The sequence below is a fragment of the Eulemur rufifrons genome, chromosome 15 (genome assembly GCF_041146395.1).
Source record: "Eulemur rufifrons isolate Redbay chromosome 15, OSU_ERuf_1, whole genome shotgun sequence".
Lineage (NCBI taxonomy): Eukaryota > Metazoa > Chordata > Mammalia > Primates > Lemuridae > Eulemur > Eulemur rufifrons.
Genome location: NC_090997.1, coordinates 35,795,957 through 35,812,146, shown reverse-complemented (window position 1 = coordinate 35,812,146; position 16,190 = coordinate 35,795,957). Strand labels below are relative to the sequence as shown.

The window sequence follows — 16,190 nt, the reverse complement described above, 5'->3', positions numbered from 1 at the left end:
TCATGCTTGGTGCTGCTGGAATTGAGGTTAGGAATCAGAGACTAGCAACAGAATTTTGGCCTGAGCAGAATTTTCTGTAATGTTTTAATGATTTTTGTTTTTACGTGATTAGTAATGGCGTTTTTCAATAACACTCTGCTTTTTAAAAATTGGCATTTGTATTACATAATTGCACCAAAATTCCAGCCATGTGGAAATGTGTGGGTTCCTGTGCTTTCTGGAAGGGCTCAGGAGACTCATGCTGAGATCCCAAATGTGAATCTCCCTCTGCTGTGATGCATGAGAGAGAAAGGGCAGGACTTTGTGCTTGGTGCCAGCTGGCAGGAGAGGGCAAGGCTGGGCTGATTAAAGGTCTAGCTTCAGGCTGTGCAGTGGAAAACAAGGAAATTTGAGTTTGAACAGCACCCTACATTCATTACAGTAAAAAGAATGAACTACTGTGTGTTGCATTTGGAAAGTTTGTTTTTTCAACCATTCATTCAACAGTATTGAAATATATATAAATGCTTGCTATTTACTTTTACCAGAGTAGGGAGGATGAAATTTATTGAGCTGATTATGTGTCAGGCATCATGCTAGGTGCCTTATGTTACGCTCCAAGGTCCAACATTTCAATCATTTTCTTGAAGGCCATTGCTTAGAAGCAGTAAGAATAGAGTCCGATCCTTCTCTGACATGCTAAAAGGGATGGGGGTGGGGAGGACTCTGCATCTGATAGAAAGGCACGACAGAAACTGGTGCTGTGAATCCCTAGTGTTCCCCGGAATGCTTGCTGTGTAGTGTCCCTTGCTACCTCACAGAGTAAGCATAAGCTGGAAAGTGATGGAAATTAATTTTCTTCTCTTATGATGTCGAACATGGTAAGTTCCTCTGAGTGAAAGTTCATAAACCAAGATGCATGTCTTTAACAAAGCCAAAAAATGCTACCACTTGAACCAATGGTCCATACAGACTATATGCTTTAATATTTCAGGGCAGGTACCACCTATAAAGTAAACGTTTTTGGAATGTTTGATGGAGGAGAAAGTTCACCACTCGTTGGACAAGAAATGACAACCCTTTCTGATACAACTGTAATGCCAATTTTGTCTTCTGGTAAGAAATTGAGTTACTCTCCCCTAGAAAAACTTAACATTATGAAACTATTTCAAATGTGAACTGTTAGGTTATCATACAATGAAAAATGACTATAAAATTTTTACACTACAATTTATTTCAATAATTTACATATGTATCAAAAGAACTTTTTCAAACATCCAGTCAAGTATACTTTGGACAGTATTTTTTTGTGTGTGTGCTTCTCTTATCAGCATTGCATTAGTATATAGTAGTGTATTATTTAAAGATGAGTTTTTACTAAGTGTAGATGTACTTTTTTTTTTGTTTTTTAATGACTAAGATGCAGTTTTCTTTTGTTAAAGTAATTGCAGAAACAATTTATTTGGGGTGGGCAAGTAGAGTTAGGTTATATAAATAGGTGGGCAACCACAACTTGAGAAGCAAAATGGTAACATAAGACCTTTAGATTTTCTGCCCCTAGCATGATCATAGCCTTGATGTTATGTGAAGCTGGTTTTTAACATTATTAGAGATGGAAGTGGTGGACAGAGTTCACTTCTAAATTTTTCACTATTTCCTGTAAAAGAGTAGATCTGGGCAGTGCAGGAGCAGGCTTGCAAAGGCTTAGGTGCTTGGGATGGTATTTGGGAATCCTCAATCCTCATATAGTATATAATGCATGAAAGGCACATTTGTACTTTGTAGTGTGGTGAGCATCACCTAGTTTTTTTCAGTGATTTTTTTTTTTTTGTCGTATAAAGATCAAGCGCTAACATTGTAATAAGTTGGAAAATTTGTAGCTGGTAATACAAGTTCTTGGAAAAGAGAACATTAAAGAAATGGATGTGGATAAAATAAAGTGTCAAATCTTGTTGTTTTGTATTAATGTTCTATTATTTCTCTTATGATGATATTAACTGACTTATATTTTTATTTTGTAGCTTGTACACTGAGGATGTTGGGATTATTTTCTCTTCTCAAAGCTTTTCTTTGTATCAGTGTTTGTGCTTGTCTCTACAGCTCTCAATTTATATATTTGTTTGCCTACTTTTCTAAATTGTCTTCTATCTTTCTTGATTCTTTAAATGTGCAAACTTCACCATCTATATTTACCTGATTTTTATACATAGTAGATGATAAAGTTAAATAATTAATAACTAAGTAATATAGTTTACCAGGTTTTCAAAAATATGTCTTTACTTCAAGAAAGTCTAATTTTGGAGTCATGTGTCTAATACTTCATAATATATGTAGTAGTTACCTGGGAGCTTAATTATTTCAAAAGATATTTTTTGGCTCACTAAAATCTTTTCTAGTTTAAAGATTTTTATCATTCTTGTCTGCTAATGACCATTAAATATTGTAGAAAAATGCAACGTCTAATGTTTAGAACACATTAAAATTTTATTAAAATCATGAATGCCTTATAGTTAGATAGTTATACATTCTCATTTATTTCAGCTCTTGTGTTTGTGAGCCCATTAAATTTACAGTGATGTTTAATTCAAGTCTCGAGGTTCTATGAAGGTGGGAAGAAAATGTAGTCAAAGATGAAGGAAACATTGGCCACTGAAATTGATGAATTGATTCTCATGACAGCTAACTGAGGTTAATAATTCACATGGACATATTGTCAGAGTCTCATACTCTAAATCACTGAGCTAAGATATAGTACTGAAATAGGCAACACTGAGCATCCAGGGAGTGGTAGAGGCATGTCTAGGAAGTAACTCTGCCAACAATTTTCTCCTTACTGCCTTGTCTCACCATTGCCGTGTCAGGGATGGAGTGTCTCACTAGAGCTGAAGCAGACATTGTGTTGCTGGTGGATGGATCATGGAGCATTGGCCGGGCAAATTTTAGAACCGTGAGGAGTTTCATTTCTCGTATTGTGGAAGTCTTTGAGATTGGCCCCAAAAGAGTACAAATTGGTAGGTTCTGACAATATTGAAGACATTCAGACATTTTCATTTTGCTCTTTTACGTATACTAATCCCAATGGTGTTTGTTATTTTAGCCCTTGCTCAGTATAGTGGAGACCCCAGAACAGAGTGGCAATTAAATGCTCACAAAGACAAGAGTAGCTTGTTGCAAGCTGTGGCAAACTTACCATACAAAGGTGGCAATACTCTCACAGGTGAGTAAGGACAGTCACACTCTCTTTCAGCTGGTGCTTTTGGTCAAAGAGTATGGCCGAGTAGTGATGTGACTGAGTCTCTTTTTAACATCCCACTAGGCATGGCTTTGAATTTCATTCGCCAGCAGAGCTTCAGAACCCAAGCTGGCATGAGGCCTCGAGCTCGCAAAATTGGTGTTCTCATTACCGATGGAAAATCACAAGATGACGTTGAGGCACCTTCAAAGAAACTCAAGGATGAAGGCGTGGAGCTGTTTGCCATTGGTAAGCATTGAAAAAGATAGCGATGCCCCTGCAGTTATAAATGTGCTGGGGATGTTTTTGTAGTTAAAAATATTATCTGAAGCATGAAACAAGCAAACATATTTTCCCTATCATATAATTGATCAAAATGATGGTCTAGAAAAGTAATTCATTTTTTTCTTTTCTCCTTGTAATGAGACAAAACTACATTTTTTCTTAGAAGAAAATTAATGGATCAAGATGAAAAATGTGCTATTAAGAGGATTCAGGAAAATTCTTATTTGGTTTTCCACAGAGCCATGTTTATTTTTGATATCCATTATTTCACTTTTCAGAAAAAACACTGAGAAGATACTTTTTGGTGGGAAATTGGTTCTAGAAGCATTTAGAAGATGGCAATTTAGGATAGCTTTCAGTTTATATTCTTTGTGTCTATTTTATAACTATAGATAAATAATCATTTTATTAATGAAGAAAATAATATATTGTTTTAGGTAATAAATTATTAAACCATCATCGTTGTCCTAAAGCAGCCATTAATTAAGAATGCCCTAAAACATTTGCTTTGTTCCATTAATTTTTTTTCTTGAGGAGTGCTTTTAATTTGTATGTATCAATTTTCCAAGGTATTAAAAATGCTGATGAAGTCGAGTTAAAGATGATTGCAACTGACCCTGATGATACCCATGCATACAATGTGGCAGATTTTGAGTCACTCTCTAGGATTGTGGATGACCTCACCATTAACTTGTGCAACAGTGTCAAAGGTCCAGGTGAGTCTAGCCTGGGGTTTCTCACACTCGGCACTGCTGATATTTTAGGCCAGATAATGCTTTTTTGTGTGAGTGGAAGGGCCTGTTTTGTGCATTGTAAGATGTTTACCTTTGTCTTAGGCTTCTATCCACTTGATGCCAGTAGCATCCATTGAGAGTGACATGTAAAAACAACTTCAGATGTTGCCAAATGTCTGCTGGAGGAAACACTGTCACCAGTTGAGGATCTCTGCTTTGTTTCTTGGGATGGCATCAAAATATGTACTTGCATACCACCCCCCCCCATATATATATATATATATATATAAATAAATAAATGGAGGTGGAAAGAGAAAGAGAGATGCTTTCTTTTCTGGTGTATATTCTCTACTAAAGCATCTTCACTGTATTTAATTATTATGTTGCTGTCAGGTGGTTGTTCCCAGACTTTTGTTTTCTAAAGTTTGGTACCTTTTTTTGCTTTCCTAATATGAGTAGGAATGGGAGAGGGGTCTCATATCTAGTTTGCTTTGCCTCTACTATAGAAGATCAGATTTGATACTTGACACTTGTAATTCCTAAATGTATAGAGAAGTTACAGTTTTAGGGTTTGGAGCCTAGAAATTACATAATCTCTCTTTACCAGTGAAGAAAATGAGATCTAGAGAAGGTAAATTACTTATTCAGGGTCAAGTGGTTAAGGATGTTTTTAGGAGTTTTTGAAAAAGTAGCTATGGATAAGGAATTAAGATTTAGAAATAAAATTAGAGAATTGGATTTGTAGTGACAAAGGTGGACGGAATGATTACTATCTGTGTAAATCACAGGGCAAAACATGGTAAGCACCAAATTTGAAAGTTTTTGGAAATTAATAATGAAAATTATGGTCCTTATTAGATGAGAAAATTTTCTTTTAAGTACATGTAGATTATGGTAAAAACTGTCCTTCATTAATTTATTCTGGTTTTGGAAAAGTTGGAAAGAGTTTAACAAATAATGTGGTAGAAATGGTTCAGGTGCTTTGGGTACTGGGGATACATTTATTTGAGTTTAACTCTCCAAACTTTTGCAGATTTTCTTTTTTAAGATTTTGAACAACAGATTGACCTTTTCCCTGGAGAAATAGACCAGCCAGGCAGCCAGAATTAGTAGGCTCCTGGCTCTGGATTAGCTGAAGGAGTTGTAGTCTTATTCAGTTGGAGAGAACTTTGAGTGGGATGAAAACATCTTTTATCTGTTTTCCTTTTTTTTTTTTTAATCAACTGTGTGATAGTTGCATTCATTCTAGTTTCCCAGACAGTAAAATTGCTTGATAACTTTGTAGGCTTAACTATGACCCAAGTACAATAAAGGTCAGGATACTAAGAATGGAAATGCTTTCCCCAGTTTTGGCTTGCAAAGAAAGTAGAAAGAGTTTATATGAAAGTGATTTGTCACGTTCATGGTGTCATTGGATTAATTTTTTTCTCTTTAAATTATTATTTGGGACATCTTTCTGTTGGCCAACTTGAGTTTAATATTTCTATTTTTATCAATATTTATTCTAGATACTGTTATGCATTAGTCCTTTCACATATAGCCACCCATAAAAGAGCTCAATTACAGGCAGTAGGATGTTCCCAAATTTTAAAATACTTGTTTGTTTTCATTGTCTCTTTAATGATAAAATTGTTATTTTCTCTACTGAGCTAGATCCTTTAAGGGAACCAAACATGAATAAAAAACTGATTCTGTCCTCACAGAGTATAACCTTTAGTTAAGGAGATATAAGACATGAATATATATAATCAAAATTATAATGAGGGCGGTGAAGTTGGGTGGTGTCAACAGTGATGGGGACAAGGGAGAAGCCGAATTGTCAGGACTCAAATTTGTATTTATTGGTTATAAGTACAAAGGTAGAAAGAGTAGAAGGTATACAAAGATGATTGAGAGGTTTTGAGTCTAGGTGATTGGCAAACTGGTAAACTTCTTAAGGAAGAGGAGGATCAAGTTTTAAGGAAAGACAGTGAGCTCAGGTTTGAATCTCCCGAGGCTAAAGAACCCTTTGACTATGCCTACAGAGAGGTCATATGGGCAATGAGCTTTTTTACTGATTTGTTGTAGCTACTTAATATGTGAGAGGAAATGTGTAAAAGCTTGAAAGACAGAATAATACTGTTTCAATCTAATTTCAAATTTCGTCACCTTGCTACAATAATGAAAAGAGTGTATGCACTTTATTTCCATGTATAGGGGACTTGGAAGCACCTTCTAACTTAGTTATTTCTGAGCGAACCCACCGTTCTTTTAGAGTGAGCTGGGTACCTCCTTCTGACAATGTGGATCGATACAAGGTGGAATACTACCCGGTTTCTGGAGGAAAACGTCAAGAAGTGAGTAGGCAGCACCTACCACCCAGTCCTTCCTGATGTTGAGGTTGAGTCCTCTGTGTGAAGGCTTGGAGAATAATGTTGGGTGAGGGGCAAGAGGGATGAAGAGAAGGGCAGACCAGAGTTAAGAATGGTGGTCTCATCACCTAAATACACATCTGGGAACGACACCAATCGGATATCAGACTGAGATGGGGCGTGGGGGAGGGGATGGGGGTATGCCTACACAATGAGTGCATTGCGCACCGTTTGGGGAATGGTAACGCTTGAAGGTGCTGACTCAGGAAGGGGGGGTGGGGAAGGGAGGGATATATACCTACATGATGGGTGCAACGCGCACTATCTGGGGAACAGACACGCCTGGAGCTCTGACTTGGGGGGAAAGGTGGTACATGGGCAACGTATGTAACCTGGAATTCTGTATCCCCCATAACAATAAGATGAAATTAAAAAAAAAAAAAAAAAAGAATGGTGCTCTCTATTCTAGACTTTGCAAGGCAGCCCATTTGGGCTTAGTTAAAGGGAAAGAGCTTTGTTGAAATTCTTATGGTTTCTAAAAATTGCAGAATATCAGTATGATTTTTTCATTAAAGTTTTATTAGAAGATGCTTAATTTATTCATGAGTTCATAGTAGAATCATAGAGTTGGCAGGAACATTAAAGATCTATTATTTACCCACCCATTTTACAAATAAGGAAACAACAACTGGGAGAAAAAAATTATATGAATTGTCCAAGATCTTATCGAAATCTGGTGGTTTCCAAAAGCAAGAAAATGGCTTCACTGAAATATAATTTCTAAGCTCATTGCAGTTAACCACTTTGTAAGTATAGTAGAAAAAGGGAACTGCTTATACATACCTTGTTATTCTTTTTTTCCCTAGTTTTATGTGAGTCGGCTGGATACTAGCACAGTGCTAAAAGATCTGAAGCCTGAAACTGAGTATGTCGTTAATGTGTATTCCGTGGTAGAAGATGAATATAGTGAGCCTCTGAAGGGCACAGAAAAAACCTGTAAGTCATATTTTTAAAAAAATAAAGACATTTTGTCATTTTTTACAATTTTCTAAAATAAAGACGTAATGGCCTATGTAGGATTTTTGCCAGCCTTCCAAATCATTCCTTCAGTATCCATTCCACAAATATTTACTGAGTGCCTTCTTTGTGCAGGTGCTCAACAAATACTCTGTGATTCGATGCTCTTGCTGGCTTCTCCTGCCATCAGGGGATCCCAGTGATGGAATGGGTGGTCATGGCCATAATAATTTAGAGGGAAAAATACTTTTTTTTTTTTTTCTTTGAGACAGAGTCTTGCTCTGTTGCCCTGGCTAGAATACAGGGGCATCATCACAGCTCACTGCAACCTCAAACTTCTGGGCTCCAGCCATCCTCCTGCTTCAGCCTCCCGAGTGGCTGGGACTACAGGTGTGCACCACCATACCCAGCTAATTTTTTTATTTTTTGCATACACAAGGTCTTGCTCTTGCTCAGGGTGGTCTCAAACTCCTGACCTCAAGTGATCTTCCCACCCTTGCTAGAGTGCTAGGATTACAGGTGGGAGCCACTGCACCCAGCCATAGAGGGAAAAATACTTTTAATAGGGTTATTCACTTCTTAGGATATTAAGACGTTATGCTTTTGAGAAAGTTTCTTAAAATGCATATATAACTTTTGGGGATAATACCTTAAACCTTACTCTGATTGTTATATGGTGACATTTTATTAAGGAACAAGGTTCTTCAGGAGCAAGATAAGAGGAAAGCTACCATGTGGGGAGTGGTACTAAGATTAAGAAGAGGAGCTGTGCAGAGATGATCTATTTCACCTCTGCTGATGGCCAGATCGCCCTGCTGGCAATGAGATCTCCTCTTTCTTTCTAGCCTCTGGCCTTTAATAGAGAAGCTCTAAGGGCTTTGACTTTGAGCAGAGCTTTTGGGGGAGATGTTCCCCACTCCTATTCCTGGTAGGATTTTCAAGACCGTATGAAAATACTCTTTCCTTCTTGCTTCTTGGTTGAGTTCAAGGCGGAAGAGAGAGAGCCACTTATTAGAGAAAGCATTGAACATCTTCCTTCCTTCTAGGGTGAGATTGACTCCACCCACGTACTGCCCAGTTCTTTAGGTCCTTATCTCCTCCCTTATACCCATTTATATTAGACCATAGGAGGCAGGAAATAAATATTTTATAATTGGCAGGATTAACTTGATAATTCCTTAAAACTTTAAACTCAATCTTTGAATGCAATATGAGTGGTTAACAAGAGATTGTAAACTTTTTACTCTGCCTCGTCAACTTGTCTTCAAAAAGCTATAAATCCATTACGTTCCAGTTATTAATGTATGAAATTCTCATTTTAAATGTATTTTTTGGAAGACAGATTGAAAAATACTATTTTGGTTACTTGTGTATGATGTTTTGTGATTGAAGAATAAAAATAGTCAACTTAGTGATGTTCCAGAAAAAGAGATTAAAGTCTCAGAGAGTTGGCATCTCTTTTGGCTTCCATACAGACTCAGTGGAATGCCATTTGCAATTTGAACCTTAACATTTTTCCTTCTATGAAATAGTTTTGTAACATGCAGTCCTGATTATGAAGTGCAATGAACAATGAGATGGGTATTTTGGGGGTGAATGGGAAGGATTGTGTTAACTTTTACTGATTTCTCACAGCTATGAATTCTCTATTTAGCATATATAAATATCAATAATTTGGTAGGAAACAACGGTTTAAAAAATAAGTAGGATGAAAGGAATGAGACTGATGTCTGCTTTTACGTTTCCATAGTGCCAGTCCCTGTGGTCAGCCTGAATATTTATGACGTCAGCCCCACCACCATGCGTGTGCAGTGGCAGCCCGTGGGGGGAGCTACCGGCTACATCTTGTCATACGAGCCCACTCAGGCTGCAGAACTGACAAAACCCAAAGAGGTGAGAGATGTCTGTTTCTTTAGCATTGGTTCTTCCTCAGACTTTACACTTTTACAGTCCCCATTATACTGAAATTACTTATGAACTAATTTATAACTTTACACACGTAACAGAAAACTAGAAAATTACGTTCATGGCCTGCGACACATTTGAGAAGATATTGGCATGCAAAAGGAAATGTAATTTTTATAAATGAAAAGTAAAAGTTGTGTTCTAATCTAGTGGTTACAAATTGGCTTCAATTGGCTATTCCCAGTAAGAGGAAGCGCTTCATTTGAACGTCTTATTTCCCTTTGGCATATCCGTGTGCAGATGCGTGTGGAGCCAACAGTGAATGATGTGGAGCTGACGGACCTCTCTCCCGACACCGAGTACGCAGTCACGGTCCAGGCCACCCTGCATGACCTCACTAGTGAACCTGTCACTGCTCGGGAAGTCACCTGTAAGCTACTGCCAGTTTTCCTTCCCTTCTTATTGCTGTAAACATAACATTCATTAGAATATTTCTTTCACATGATTCTAATAATAATTCGTAATTTGTGTATAAGTTACAGAGTTATTACTTTTGACAGCCAAATTTGAGAATAAATATTTTAATTCTAGACTTTTGGAAGCATCCTAAATTGATTCTAAGATATACGTTCTTTTTTTCACATTTGCCATGCCTGATATTGGGATTTATCTTACAATCAATGGTGTCTTACTATTGCTCTTGGTTAGGTGTCAATCAGGACATAGACTATAAAATAATAGTGCATCTTATGATTGATGTTATCTTGGATCCATGAAATATGTTATATAGCATTGGTGAGAATGGGAATGTTGAGTGAATATAGTTTTGGAGGAAGATATTTGGTTTAAGATCAAGATGCTCCAAGTTCTTGTTGAAATAGAAACTCCATGGCACACATAAATAAGACTGTCTTAATTAACTGAATTAATCAATTTACCCAATCCAAAAACATACTGATCACCTCTTATAAGCCAGTCATTGGGCTAGGTGTTGGGAATATACCACTAAGTAATACAAAGTGGTGCAGAGTGTATGAAGTCCTTCGTGATTTGCATTTCTCTTGTGTGTGTGCTGATCAGACTCTTTTGTACTTCCAGCTTGTTTCACTAAGTATCGAGGTGCTTTTCCTTGAAAAGGGACAATGCTTGCACTTAGCATCCTCGCTTTCCCCAGCTGGTGTTTTGTTTCATGCTTGGAGAGGTGGACATGCTGGGATTGATGACTTGGCTTAAGTTTTGGTGAATCTCAGCCCACATTTCTAAAGAAATTAAGAATTTGGAAGGAACTTCAAGGGGGAAAAAGGGATTGAGGAGATGAGGCAGACAAGAGAAAGAGCCTGGGCAGGGTGGATCAGTATAAATTCATTGACAACACACGAATATTTTAAAATCTTCTTTTATATGTTAGACCCTGTCTGGAACTGGTGGGTTTATGGAAATAGGGTGGTGGCAGATGGAAGGAGGGCAGGGGCCAGCCAGGGATGGGGACACATGTTCTGAGGGTGCTGAGAAAGAAGACCCAGGAGTCACAGTGGGCTGAACGGTCACGAATTCAGGCAAGGTGCTGGGCTGCAGCAGAGGAGGAAGGGAGGGCAGAGAGAGATGCAGAGAGACAAAAGCATTGGAGATGGAAGTGCAGAAACATGGAGGTGGAGATAGAGATTCAGGAACAGAGATGCACAGAGGCAAAATGACAGACGAAGGAAAGTGGTCAAATGGGCAGGTAGAAAGAGGGAGATACGTCTCATACAATAGGAGAAAAATCTCTTTATTCATTATCGTCCTTCCCCCCTTTTAAGGTAAAGTTTTGTTAGGCTTGGTAAAAATTTATCATTTGGATTTTCTTCTAACCATTTAGGCTTCTGTGGGTTTTCTTATAAGCTTATTGGATGCTTAATGTTGGCCCATCTTCATTCTTCACTCTTGTAAGCATTTGTTTTATTATCACATTCTTAAGGGAGCATAACTCTATTGATTTTATTTTCTATTGATATATTAACTGATTTAAATATCTGGTAAAGAAACATGAGCTATACATTTATGATGAATTAGGATTTATTATCACTGAGCAGCCAATTAAAACTTATTTAAATAGCATGGAAGAAGATTAACATATCAATGAAGAGTTAGCAGTGTGATAAAATATTAAATATATCCTATTTTAAAAAATCCTCCTTAAGAAAAATTCAGCTCTATCTGGCAGAGCCATGGTACTTTTACCATCATAACCATTTTTTTTTTTTTGGTTATTTTGCTATACACCTTTAAGGTTTCTTTAGACAACTTGAAAGCTTGTGTGGATGCTTTAAAGCATTGTGGTTGAGAACCACATCTGGATCTAATATCTCATGCTTCTCCAGTGCCTTTGCCCAGACCTCAAGATCTGAAACTCAGAGATGTGACTCACAGCACCATGAGTGTCTTTTGGGAACCTGTGCCTGGAAAAGTGAATAAATATATTGTTCGGTATAAAACACCAGAAGAGGATGTCAAAGAGGTAGGTTGAAGATTAGAAAAGATTTGAAAATATTTGTTTTCCTAGTAGGTTTAACAAAAGAATTTTATCAAGTATAGATGATAGCATGTTTTGAATACTTGCCACTTTACTAATAGTGTTGAAAACTTGTGATATTAAACACTTTTTGAAAACCAGTAATACATTGGACTGTTTTGTATTTAGTTTAGAAATGTTTCCTGTGTGATATTAATTTCAAAAACATCATCCCTTAGTAGATAAAGAGTTATAGAATCTAAATGGTATTTCCTTCTCATCCAGTTGCCTTATATGGTGCACCCCATTTTATGAATTATTAAAAAATGTCATAATGTTTCTAAAAATAAAAGGTAGCAAGAGATTGCAGGAAAGAATTGGGGAAGTTTGGCAGATAATAGAAAGATAAGACAGTTGAGTAGGACAGAGAGAAAGGAGGAATATATTGTTAGAGGAGTGTCCCTTTAGGAGTGAACATTTTTGAGATGATGTTGGAGTAAAGAGCTGTTTCCATGACAACCTGATTGAAAGTGGGAGCAAAGTAAGGGGGCTTCACCAGGGAATAGGTTTAAAACTTGAGTGTGCTTGAGAGAGTATTAATGTCAGAATCTGAGAGGCATTTTTGGAACACTGAAATAGTTTCTCTAAGCCCTAAGTTACTGATTCTGATGGTCATTTGTGAACTATACAAAAGCTAATTTATACATGTGCACACATTCATTTCATTCTGTGTTCCCATTTAAATGGGATACAATGGCTGGTGAATCTCCCAAGGTTCTTGTACATAACAAATGAAATAATGCCATGCACAAGAGAACATTTCTGAAAGAAATAAAGCAAAGGGAAATGGGTGAAAAATGGTTAGGTTGTTTGAATCCATAGGCAGTCATTATTTGCTAGACAATAGTGTCAGGTGCAGCTCTGGTATATACATTTTTCTCCTTTTGAAACATTTACACTGTGTCCAGTTTCTGGATTCTTATACAAATTGGAAAACACTACTTTTTTTCTTATCACAATTTTTATGTTCTTGTGCTTAGAGATGCAGTAAAAAACAGAGAGATGTCAAAACTCAACCCTTGGTAAAAGTAGTTCCTCTACTCTGTTATTATAGGTAGATGTGGACAGATCAGAAACCAGCACCTCCCTCAAAGACCTCTTGTCACAAACCCAGTACACAGTCACCGTTTCTGCAGTATATGATGAAGGGGAGTCTCCTCCAGTGACTGCTCAAGAAACCACCCGTGAGTTGTGCTGTATTGATAATTGAGAAACAATACTTTACATGCACGTGTAACTCAACTTACTTGGTCATTTCATTTCTTAATGCTACTTTTGCCAGTATTTAATAATGCTTGGATTCATAGATTGTTTTTCACTTATTGCCTTGTTAGGAAGTGTCCCATCTTCTGTCTTTGTATCCATTTCTTTTATGACCCTTCCTTCCTTCCTTCGTTCCTTTCTTTCCTTTTTTTTTTTGAGACAGGGTCTTGCTCTGTCACCCAGGCTGGAATGCAGTGGCATCATCATAGCTCACTGCAATCTCAAACTCCTGGGCTCAAGTGATCCTCTTATCTCAGGCTCCTAAGTAGCTGAGACTACAGGTGTGCAGCACCAGCCCCAGATAATTTTTTCCTACTTTTTGTAGAGACAGTCTTGCTCATGCTAAGGCTGGTCTCAAACTCTTGGCCTCAAGCAGTGCTCCCACCTCAGTCTCCCAAAGTGCTAGGATTACACACCTGAGCCACTGTGCCCAGCCCCCTTTTATGATACTTTCTATCAGCCACTGTCTTACTAATTCATCTTCCAACTATTTGGGGGGGCAGGGGGTGAGTGTGTATGTGTGTAGGAAGGAGGGTGGGGAAGAAAAGCATGTTCTTGGATTTGTGTTTGACATTTGCTCTGGAAATGATGCATTAGTTATCAAATATTTTTTGAAAGCTTACTCTATGTAAAGTGATATTGGGGTAACAAAACATAAGCATCTTTGCTTTCAACAGTTCATGATTTTTTTGTGGAGATAAAAAAAATAATTAATAATACACGAGATCATGTCAGGAAGGTCAGGTGAGCAGCACTGAGACTGTGCACTGTCGGATTTCAGAGGAAGGGGAGACTGCCCCAGCAAGTGGAGTGGTGGCAGAGACCCGGGGCAGCCTGCCGAGGCTTCTCCTTCCTGCTCCATTCTGCCCCAGTTTCCAGGGGTGTCAGTGTCTCTCCTTTTCTTGGTGCTTCCATAGTATCTAACCCAATTATTATTGCTCGTTGGTCTTTTTCTGTCTATTCTACTTTCCCCTGCTCCCTCCTAATGAAGGCAGTGACATTTATTTTGCTCAACTTTGTATCTCCAGTGCTTGGCACAGAAGGACTTAATCCAGACCTCAGCATACAATTACTTAATCTGGTGCTCAGCCCATAGTTACCTAATCCCAATAGTAGTGTAAATAAAAGCTGAGGTCTAGATCCAGCAGTGTTCCCAACAAGAGAGCTACATATAAAATTTTACATTTTCTAGTATCCACGTTAGTAAAGGTAAAAATAGATGAAATTGATTTAAATAATGTCTCACTCAACCCAGTATATCCCAAATATTATCGTTTCAACATGTATCAGTATAATAATTATTAATGAGATACTTCACTTTTTCTGCAATAATTCTTTGAAATCCAGTGTATATTTTACACTTACAGCACATCTTAATTCAGACTAGCCACGTTTTAAATGCTCAATAGCCACATGTGGTGAGTGGCTCCCACAGTGGACAGCACAGGTCTAGAGCATTTAAATGACTTGTCCAGCCTTATTCAGTAATCTAGTGGTGGGATCAATGCTATAGTCTGGGACTTTCACCTCCTATCCAGTACATCCCTCACCAAGGACTCAATAGCTTCTTCTTATTGCCCAACTATCTGTACTTGAACAGGGTATCTTGTCAAATGTCACAACCTGCCCCTTCACTTCAGGCATACCCTCTTCTTCTTTTTTGACTCTGCTATTTTCTTACTGCGTGAGATCTCTTAGCAATTCTGATTATCTTCTTGGCATTGGTTCTTGCCTGGTAAAAGTCATGGTTAGAGATGAGAATTGATGTACATGCATGAGTAGACTGACAGTTTTGCATAAACATAATATAATTATAGTAAGGAGAAAAGGAAGTCAGGAAAAAGGCTAGTGAAATAGATAATTTAGTATACTAGGTTAATATTTTCAATATATCTTTTCAAACCATAAAACTTATCAATATTATTTAGACACATCCAAAGTATTAATAATTGGTTTATTTTGCAATTGCGCTTGTGGAAGTAGTACCACTCTCTTTATCTCAATGGGCCTTTTCATCGTAATTATTAGAACAAATTTTTGATGGCCCAAGGTTTTGTGTAGTTGCCTTTGGTTACCAGGAGATAGAGAAATAATTGACAATGAAAGCTCAGGACTGGTGGCAGACATTCAAAAATGCGTGTGCTGCAGACCAACCGGATGCCTCGTCAATGGCTGGGCTGTGAGCTGGGATTTCAGCAGTCATCTGGGGCCCCAAGTGTTCTCTTCTCTGGTTATGGTCAGTATAGTCAGGTGTACATCATGATCTATAGGGAAAGTCTTATGCATTGATCACTTGGATCATAACATGTTTAGGGTTTCTTTCCTACGGTAAAACTCTTACGCTGGAATTCACTGTATGATTAGACAGCTGTGTTCCAATCAGTTGTCAAGGTGTAATACTTATAGTGTTGTTGAAAGCAAGGTAGACATTCTCATTTTTAAACAGCAGTGATATGTGCATTTTTTTTAAAAAAATAAAAATGAAGCTTTTTTTGGGTATTAGAACAACAAATTCTGAACAACAAATAACTATTTCCCTGGGCATGATCTTGAATGCATAATATAGTAGCATACTTAGTTTATGACATTTTTGGGTAAGAAAGAGGACCTCTTAACCCAGGATCCATGTGTGTCTCTGGGGTCACTGATGGACAAGAGAAGGTCCCTGGGTTCTCTGATATCTGCCAGAGTTTGAGCTTTGTGGATTGCTGTGAGAAAGAGTACATGGTGTTCATTAGATTCTCAAAAAGTTGGAGATACAAAAAGGTTAGAAACCACTGATTTAAAGGAGTATTTAAAAATGATCATTTTAACGGAATATCAATAACTTACTGTAGACATACAATACTTACAGTTTCCCAGAGCTCTATGTT

At 37.6% G+C, this 16,190-nt stretch overlaps 1 protein-coding gene across 2 annotated transcripts in view; it reads left to right on the top strand.

Moving 5' to 3' along the window:
* The window catches only part of COL12A1 (collagen type XII alpha 1 chain), a 114,028-nt gene that overhangs the window by 41,997 nt on the left and 55,841 nt on the right, over positions 1-16,190 (top strand). For both annotated transcript variants that reach the window (XM_069489128.1, XM_069489127.1), the window contains 11 exons: positions 974-1,095; positions 2,841-2,990; positions 3,077-3,196; positions 3,296-3,460; positions 4,066-4,212; positions 6,427-6,566; positions 7,448-7,577; positions 9,349-9,491; positions 9,804-9,933; positions 11,864-12,000; positions 13,109-13,238. In XM_069489128.1, the coding sequence (XP_069345229.1) occupies positions 974-1,095; positions 2,841-2,990; positions 3,077-3,196; positions 3,296-3,460; positions 4,066-4,212; positions 6,427-6,566; positions 7,448-7,577; positions 9,349-9,491; positions 9,804-9,933; positions 11,864-12,000; positions 13,109-13,238 (1,514 nt within the window). The remainder of the gene's footprint in view (positions 1-973; positions 1,096-2,840; positions 2,991-3,076; positions 3,197-3,295; positions 3,461-4,065; positions 4,213-6,426; positions 6,567-7,447; positions 7,578-9,348; positions 9,492-9,803; positions 9,934-11,863; positions 12,001-13,108; positions 13,239-16,190) is intronic.